We start from the raw sequence: 9,418 nt of genomic DNA, 5'->3' as shown, positions 1-9,418 counted from the left end.
GGTAAAAAAAAAAAAAAAAAAAAAAAAAAAGAAAAAGAAAAAAAGACAATGATTCCTATAATAAATAAGCTTGTACGAAGTACGAAGTCCACCACAATAATAATGTCAATAAGTATTAAAACATTCAATTTAACAAACAGATCGCACAATAAATCACGTCAAAGATAACAAATCTTTTTTTTTTTTTTTTAAATTGTATGTATTGTATAAGTTTTGTATTTATCTTCCATGCATTAACTTGACTGAAGAAGTAGCCTAGTCTACTAAATTTCACGCTATTTAATTTAAAAGTACGGGAGAGGATTACGCTTTGACCTCGCTAAATCAAGATCACTGAAATAAGTTTATGTAGGTAACGGGTTTCCTTTAGGCCAGAATAGTGTGTTATTTATCTGAAACTAGGATTTGAACTGCTGTCCTGATGCGGTACAGTCAAATCACAGATGTTTTAGATAAGATAAAACCAATAAAACAATTTTTTTTTATAGTTTATTTTCAGTAATTATAATTACTTTTAATTTAGTTAGGCTAAATTTTATTAGGCTAGGTGTTGCAAACATGCTGTAAAAATGTTTTGTTAAACATTCTATTTGCCATATGATAAAAATCACATGGCTTTTAAAATTACAATTTTAAGAATCAGGTAACAGTTACCTATTTACACTTTTGGAAGCATTGCATGGTTTTGTGCCTTAGCTATAGCGCCTAACAACACTGCAGAGATTCAATATAAAACCACAGGGTTCTTGGCTCAGTTTTAAAGAACTCTTTATGACAAAAAGGTAGATAAATGTCTTAAATGATTGCATAATACTTTTATGTTTACTGCTTTTTTACTTATAAACTATGTTTACGACTGGTTTATTTCATAAAATTAAAAAATGAACTAAAACAAAATTAATCAATCAAAACTAAATCCATAAAATTTCATTAAATAACCCTTTAAGGTTCTATAGAAACTTTTCTTCTAAGAGTGCAGGCCTAACTACCTTATTATTATTTCGTACCAATACGGGGTGCAACATATATTTATAATGAACTTTAACAAAGACTTAGAATTGTTGGCAAGTTCTGTTTTTCTATTTGTATGGCGATGCAATTTCTATGTTTGCAAATGACATGCATTCAAATGGGAATCACCAAGATTTAAAAAGAAAAAAAAAAAAAAAGAAAGAAAGAAAATGTCTAGTCAGGGCGAAGAACTTAATTCCAATTTACTGTTAACGCTCGAAAAAATATTTAACGAATTTCATGGGTCAGTAAATAAGCGTCTAATAAGGATTGTCTAAAAGATTTAGTATTTACAGATCATAATGAGTTCCAATAATAATAATAATAATAATAATAATAATGATGATAATAATAATAAAATGTTTAGTTGTGGGTTAAATATATTACTTGACTAATGCATTAAGCAAACACATCATGGGATGCCCCGAAGAAGGCTGTTTCGCTGCCAAACAGTGGCGTTTGCTGCAACGTCGTTGTGATGTAGAGACCCATCCGACCAATAGACGGAGCAGCATCCGATTCTACGAGATCCCCAGCTGACGCGATGCGCTGGACCACTATCTGTATTTTGATTTGCTCCCTAATTGACCCACATAAAGCCCTCTGTGACAGGGGTTCCACCGACCCTGAGGCACGATCAAAAGCGATGTCGAACTGGAGCCGGTAATACCCTTTCACGAGTAATCCCATTTGCTATTGTGATCGTCCAATAGCAGAATGCCCTCCGCTTGTTAAGCATTTGACTTGACTTGGATTTTTCTTTAGCCTACTACAGCGCCCGCTTCTCTGTGTACTGGCGCCGTGGACGCACGAAGGTTTTCATCTAAGCGATGGTTGAGCGGGGATATCCGGAGAGAAAGGATTCGTTACTCTTTGCTTAGAAGTATTTGCGAATCTCCCGCCGATTGCTGTAACTGGTATTTTTGTACGAGAAATGCATGACAGAAGCCAACAACAGCATACTTCCACCGCATCCAGGGGCTCGTCATTTTTTATCGAGAATTTACTTGGCTCTTGTAGGACAGAACAGTCTGTCCGTCTTATAAAGGATAACGATGGCATGGACAGAGAGATTGTTAAGGGCAGCACTAAGGCGTATCGGAAAGAAAAATGCAGTCAAGCATCCAGTACAGGCTTCAAGACAGAGATGTGTCGGAGCACACAATCACCTCTGGAGTGGTATGGACGGGAACCCCTTGAGAGTAAGTTGCGGGATACACAGACTTGTTTATTGTTTAAAACTCTTCAGTTATTGTTAGAAATCAAGAAGCATATAAGTGGAAAAACTATAGAGATTTATTAGAACAGTGATGTCTACATGGATGACTTAATTTAAATGAGTGCACAAGCTCGAATGAGCTGTGATTTTCGTTAATGGAAACAGGCTGACTTGCTCATTATTAGTTCCCAAATGAATAATTATTCTCCGTGTTAGTACAGCAGCAATTATGCCACTGGCAGGTCCACATTAGTTTTAAGCCTCATTAGGTAAAACCAACAAAAGCAACTCGAATGTGCAGAGCTGCCGAGTCTCAATGAAAGACTTCCCAAACTCGTTATAAAGACTTAAGAGTGCAATTGGTTTGTCTGATTCGCTAACTCTAACTGTAAAGCTGTGCAAGCCACAGGGAGAGAGTTGGCTGCTTATATAGATGGATAGGCTACACAATATTGCACATATAAGGGCCTAGATTACAAGCTATAGAGAGCAGATTTTTGATCTCGCGTTGGCAACATCTGTCTGATCCAATACAATAAACGTGCATTTCTTAAACACTTACACATTCATTTCAATCACCATTCAGGTCCAAGAGAGGAAACCCGCAATTCCAGTGAACATTGCCGCAGCGACAGGGACACCCCCGTGGCCTCTGAGCTTCTTGATGGAGCAGTAGACCGAAAAACGAGCGAGTGTGTGGTTGACGAGGGTGAGGACGCTCGACAGCTCTTCGATGAACGTTCAGGTCCCGACACTTCCGAGCCAGGATCGGCCCGGAAGAAAAAGACCCGAACTGTGTTCAGCAGAAGCCAAGTCTTTCAGCTGGAATCCACGTTCGACATGAAGAGATACCTCAGTAGTTCTGAGCGCGCGGGTCTTGCGGCCTCCCTGCACCTGACAGAGACACAGGTGAAGATCTGGTTCCAGAACCGCCGAAACAAATGGAAAAGACAATTGGCCGCGGATTTAGAGGCTGTTAATTTCAACCACAACTCCCAACGGATTGTACGGGTGCCCATCTTGTACCACGATAAAACGACACCCATGTCGACACTCAGTTTTAACGTGTCTCCGGTCTCGCCACCAATCATGGGCTTCTCAAATTCAGTGAACTATCCGTTATCGTCCTTTGCTCATTCAATGAATTTAATAACATCGCAGATGACAGGCCTGGTCTGAACTTTGGAGACTGAAATACATTATATTGACAATAGTGGCCCAATGACAATTATCATTAATGATTTTGAATGGTGCAATAACTGATCATGCAACTGCAGTATAATGTCTGCTCCATCCAAAGAAAGGAAAACACCCATCACAAGATCACGAAAGAGACAAGTTTGTGTTAATTGCCACTGTTATGTCTATATAGTCTTCTGTGCATGGAGGCCCTCACCTGTATGCAAATAAGGGCAACACTTGCTTTGTGCAAATATATTTTTATTCAGAACCACCGATTTATAAGTTGTCACTTTTTCACATTATAAAATTAAATAAACGAATCACGTTAAAGCAATATGACTTTTCTGTAAATGGGTTTCAAGACTTTAGATGAATGTGTTTAGAGGACGTCACGGGACAGCTTGAAAACCAATCATCATGAATAAGATACTTCTACGGGTGTCCAGATGATCTGGATAATTATGTGTATTTTCTAAATTAGTAAATCAAATTTCACCAATTTTCACAGCACAATGCAGCAATCATGATTCACAAAGAAAAAGATGTGGTTTAAATGGGCCCTCTTATACCTACGCATCCTTCGAACACAACAGAAAATGCAATACTAAATCAAAACACTCAGTTGAATGCAATATGTACAGTTTACATAATCAAATTTAAACGAATAATGCCTAATTATGTCAAATGTATGTACATATACATGGGTTCACAAATAAATCTCATGCTACTCATCTAAAGTAGGCCCGCGACTGGGCATATTCACTTGACAACAGAATAATGATCTAAAAATATTATTTAAATAATGTTGTTTGGGACAACATTATTTTATTATATTTTATTTATACATATATACAAATATATTATATTTTATTATTTTATTATATTTTATTTATACATACAAAATCATATCATTATAGTTTATAATGTTTACAGAAGTATTGCAGGGTCTATTTTGATCGTCTTCCCGATTAAGAAGGTGAAAAGACAATGAAATCTTAATTGTGGTGACTGACTAAGGGTTCAATAAAAATATGTATTATAACATTATGGTCTATGTATGCTTTCAATGCTCTAATACACAATCATTTGATACATTATTAAAGGACGAAGAAATAACGTAAAAAATAACTTGAAAACCACTAATGGAAAAAGTGAGGGTCATCGTTCATTTTTGTAATAGTCTACATTGTAGCCTACGGCTGATATAGTTGAAAAGAACATGCGTGTTTCTTCCAAAAACAATGCACTGCCACAAAATAAAATAAAAAACTAAAACAAAACTAATGAAACTTTGGTAAATAACCAAAGTTGCAAATCGGAATTTAATCCTAAACACACACCAATGACGTGCAAGAAGTTAAATAATAATGTGATAATTAACTTAAGTGGGAACTGAAAGTTCAGTTGAAAAAAGAAAAAAAAAACTAAGCCTAAGCTCCCTTTCTTCTCAAATTGACACCCCACAAGCGTCATCAAACGAGCTGGCAAAGGCCGCAAATTCGGCCTCAGCTAAAACCTGAAATTTCTTTCCTTTTCTTAAGAACACTCGTTAAAAACGGTAAGCAAAGTGATTCATATATTAAAGTATGTGTGCCAGATGTCTGGATAGGTCTGAGCTCTAGCTCCCACCCCCCTCTGCCATTGGCCGCCGTGCTGTCTGATTCTCGTGACCAATAAACGATGGAGAATCGTGTTCTTCCGGTCAGTGGACTAACAGTCAAGGCGAACGCAGCAGCACTGCACGTCGTGGAGCGATGGTGTTCGGAGAATCGAGACGTTAGTTTACGAACGGCAAAAAAAAAGAGACACGGACAACAAGGACCCGCATCTAACGGAGAATATGAGCAAGGAGGAAGCGTCATGTCGACCCGCTTCTTTGAAGTTCACCATTGATAATATTCTCAACTCCAAGTCGAGCAGCAGAAACTTTGACAGCTGTCATTCAAAGACTGCGCTTGTAGTGTGTCGGGATGGCTGTCTACATCATCCCGGAGAGAGCGAGGGTCCATGCAAAGAAGAGTCAGATGCAAGATTGCACGCCATTGGTAAGATTGTTTTTATGTTATTTTATTTTTTGGCACAAAATATGCTGCTATGATATGCTATTAGTAGTGCTGTAATTTGTTGAACGAATATAGCATTTGCCTGGCTTTCAGATAAAGTCACCATAGACGGAGATGGGAGAGTGGACGCGCTCAAAACCGTCGACGTGCGCAGCGAGAGCACGGACAGCTGCGACGACGCGCAACAAAAGAACAACGGCAAGAAGAATAAACTGATGACGAAAAAGAAAACGCGCACAATATTTTCAAAAAGACAGATCTTCCAACTGGAATCTACGTTTGACATGAAACGCTATCTGAGTAGCGCAGAGCGCGCTTGCCTGGCGAACTCTTTACAGCTCACCGAGACTCAAGTCAAAATCTGGTTTCAGAATCGACGGAATAAATTAAAAAGACAACTGTCTACTGAACTGGAGGGACCGAATAGCGATTTCGGTGACATTGGAAAGACGGTACCGCTCCCAGCTTTATATAAAGAGAATAATCTTCTCGGAAGGTGCATGCTTCCAATGCCTCTGCCAGTCGTTTATCCTGGAGGTAGCGCGCCTTACTTTTATTTCTCAAATGCCAGCAAGTACTTCAGCATGTTTGATGGAGATATATGACTTAGAAAAGACCCTGGTGCAAGGGACACAGTTTTCTTAGCTCTTCTAAACAGAACCGACAACACGGCCCAACTAAAATTTTGATAAGAATTATCTGCCTTTTTGAGTGTTTTGCTGAGAACATTGTTGAGCTTTCGGTCAGTAAAGAAGCTGGCTTGCATTTCTATGCAAAACCTATTTTATTTATTGTATGCTGTACAACATTTTATATAAAAATAACACTTATACCCCAGCCATATTGGCAGAAATGCCAGTCCCAATCATCCTGTCTTCACATGGCAGGGAATTATAACACACATGTTTTACGGTTTACATTACTATTATTATTATTATTATTACTACTACATCTCTGCCAAAGATAGATTATTGATGCATGCATTTGTATTTTAAATGGCACTCTAATTTTAATGAAAACGTATTTAAGTGAATGTATTGGTTAATTTACATTTTACGCATGTTTGTATGTTTATTCCTTTTAGATTTTTTTTTCGTTTTAATTCCTTTCCAGCATAACTTGGCCAATTGAGTATAGGCTACCAGTATTTTATCGAGTGTCATTAAATCTTCTGTTTTACACTTGCTTCAAAAGAAAACTTTTGTGTCCTGCCTTTTTTTATAGTAGTAACTTGTTGATTTTAATCCAATTTAGAACGTTATATTGTTTTGATATTGAATCAGTTATAGGCCCAATTATCAATCCAAACTTAGTCACACCCGCGGATGTTGATTAAACACGTGAGTCTCATTAACAATGTTACAGTTCTAGAGGAATTATCTATGGCAAGCCAACAAAATCTCTCCGGAAAACAAAGGAAATTCGGACGACCAAGCATATTATTTACAGACCTCACAGGCGGCTAATTCCACCTGAGGATATGTCCTCTAAATTGCAATAGGTATTTAAAACTCGGGCATGTATTGCCTAACATTGAAGTAAAGTGCATATCAATAAAAGTTAGTGTAAAATAGGCTTTACAAAGCGCTACTGAATTTTTGCATGCAGTTTTAGTTATTGTAAACCAGTGTTTCACGCTTTAGGAGTAAACTACTCAGACAGTTTAATAACTTTTCAAATGAATAGCTGAGATTAATTTCTGTTTGTGATAGGCCTAGATACAAATTTTAAAAAGTGTATGTTATTTGTGGCCTAAACAAGCTAAACAATCTGCGTGTACACGAGCGATGAAATTAAAATAGTGATTATAGGCCTATATTCTGTAAAGAATGATTTTACTGTATGGTTCTCAAATTCTTATTTCTTGAGAGGTCATGTTAGGCCACGGTATGTTTTCTATAAACGACTGAAACCCAATAAGGTGCCTGTTGTCTTTTGGGTCCTGTTCGATTCATTCTTGACCTAAATTAATTCTTTCAGACGCTGAGTTGAAGACGTGGCAAACGGGCCATCTTCTTTCTCTCTCCCAATGGTAAACAACTAATAACCAGTAATAAGATGATTGATAATTAAATGTTTCCAGAAAAAAGAGAAAGTGTTTACTGACGTTATTTGGTCGAGGATAACGAAGAGGGATAACCTGTGGGTTAGGCGTTTAATTTTATTAGTTAACCAAATTAGTTGTTTGAGGCTAAAACGCTGAAGGATAATCTCCTTTACAAGGACATTGCATTACAGATTCCGGTTTAATTTTTTAGCCTACTCTAAACTCTACTGCAGCGATTAGCAAATTAATCATATAAAGTGAAACAGAGATGACCATTTATTTATAAAATAGAATAAAGATAACACAAAAATTATCTAATAACATGAACATTTTTAAACCTCGAACAGATCTTGGAATGATGTTTAAAAAGTATTTCAAAAGCCTGTGACTGAAATGACACTTCTATAAAACACAACTTTTACACAAGGAATGCAGTGTTGAAAAACAGGGAGCCTAAAAAAATAACTAAATAACTAAAAACTAACTTTACCAAGCTATCACCATAAAACAGAAAACCACTTATTTTCAAACACCCTGACTACATTCCCATTCATTTCTGTATCATTTTGAGTCCAAGGTTTCTAAATTTTCCCAAAATGTAAAATCACTGTTTTTACAGAAAAAAACAAAAAAAACACAAAAAAAAAATACATTAAAACTATAGTGTAAAATAAAACCTAAAGTCAATATACTAAAATTTAAATTTACATATACTTGAATCTGGTTTAGGATTAGTGACGTTACTGTAAATTTGGATTTTAAATAGAAAGAAAATTGTGTAATTTAATTTATCATGGATTTTAACCTTAACCTAAAGTTCCTAAAAGCTCAATTACACCTTCTAAATATATATTGGGTGATAATAAATGTTTTAAAAACAAATGTACAAGTAAGCAAACTTTGAAAGCTTTTGACAACTTGCTGGACAATATTTCTTTTACACTATGCAACCATTTCAGGATTCAACATTGCAGCTGAAAAACTAATACTTCAACCTTTGCATAGGTCTTAATATATTTAAACACCGAGCATTAATGGGTTAAATGCTTTGTAGCAATGATGTAACCCCAGTCAAAATATCATTTTGAATATTACTATGGAAAAGCTCCACACTTTGTGTATTCTGCTGCATCAGACTAAGAGAACTTTTGAATCTAAAAATAATAAGTTTAGTATTTTATATAAAAAAAAAAATCTCATGTTCATCCATCTACAGTCTCAGTCAAAACTTATTTTAGCTAGGTCAACAGTAACTTCTACACCGCCGTCAGTCTCATAGTCTATCACACATTAGCATTTCTCCATATAAGGTAACCAAATACTTGGAGCCTTAGGGCCAAAGTGCCAAAGTACAGTGACGCTGTCCACTTTACTTAAGCAATTTTCAACCAGGCAGGGACTCCAGTTTGGTTCTGAGGTGGCAAGATAATCACTGTGATTTCAGTATTGGATACCTAACTCCATTCCATCTATTGCTACAATACTGCCCATTAACGCATGGGATCTGTTAATGGTCTAGAGTCTGCATATATGTGTAAGTGGGAGGGGGAGAGCAGACTTCCTGTCTCTGTGAGAGAGTGATGTCTCAAAACAGGGAGAACACCTTCTGTCGTCCTGCACTTTGCTCCAAAACCACAAGGTTCAAATGACCTTCCACCCCTCCACTTTATATCTCTGCCCTCTCTGGTCCCATGGCCAAAAGGAGGAGAAAAATCCATTAAAACCAAGGCCTGATCAAAGTGACCACAACACAAACATGCCATATGTACAGGTTTAGGGGTATCAATGACTACAGCGGGTTATGGATGTCTCTGTACTACAGTATTGATTAATAGCACCTTTAACTAGAATAAATTATGGTTTCAAGTTTCAAGAGTCATTTTCACATATATACAC

General features: G+C 36.7%; 2 protein-coding genes across 2 annotated transcripts; both read left to right on the top strand.

The window, feature by feature from the left end:
- Nucleotides 1-1,945: 1,945 nt before the first annotated feature.
- On the top strand, nucleotides 1,946-3,409 carry hmx1 (H6 family homeobox 1). The gene is made up of 2 exons (XM_067405073.1): nucleotides 1,946-2,213; nucleotides 2,817-3,409. The coding sequence occupies exons 1-2, from the start codon at nucleotides 1,946-1,948 to the stop codon at nucleotides 3,407-3,409; spliced, it is 861 nt and encodes a 286-aa protein (XP_067261174.1).
- Nucleotides 3,410-5,155: 1,746 nt separating this feature from the next.
- Nucleotides 5,156-6,581, top strand: hmx4 (H6 family homeobox 4). The gene is made up of 2 exons (XM_067404975.1): nucleotides 5,156-5,457; nucleotides 5,569-6,581. The coding sequence occupies exons 1-2, from the start codon at nucleotides 5,253-5,255 to the stop codon at nucleotides 6,078-6,080; spliced, it is 717 nt and encodes a 238-aa protein (XP_067261076.1). The 5' UTR covers nucleotides 5,156-5,252; the 3' UTR covers nucleotides 6,081-6,581.
- Nucleotides 6,582-9,418: the final 2,837 nt, after the last annotated feature.

Source organism: Chanodichthys erythropterus, chromosome 12 (genome assembly GCF_024489055.1).
Source record: "Chanodichthys erythropterus isolate Z2021 chromosome 12, ASM2448905v1, whole genome shotgun sequence".
Taxonomy (NCBI): domain Eukaryota; kingdom Metazoa; phylum Chordata; class Actinopteri; order Cypriniformes; family Xenocyprididae; genus Chanodichthys; species Chanodichthys erythropterus.
Note: the sequence above shows the minus strand (reverse complement) of the source record. Positions and strands in the feature narration are given on the sequence as shown.

Coding starts and splice junctions, on each gene's coding strand:
- hmx1 (XM_067405073.1), top strand. CDS start 1,946: ATGCATGACAGAAGCCAACAACAGCATACTTCCACCGCATCCAGGGGC. Junction 2,214..2,816: donor TGGACGGGAACCCCTTGAGA/GTAAGTTGCGGG, acceptor ATCACCATTCAG/GTCCAAGAGAGGAAACCCGC.
- hmx4 (XM_067404975.1), top strand. CDS start 5,253: ATGAGCAAGGAGGAAGCGTCATGTCGACCCGCTTCTTTGAAGTTCACC. Junction 5,458..5,568: donor TGCAAGATTGCACGCCATTG/GTAAGATTGTTT, acceptor CCTGGCTTTCAG/ATAAAGTCACCATAGACGGA.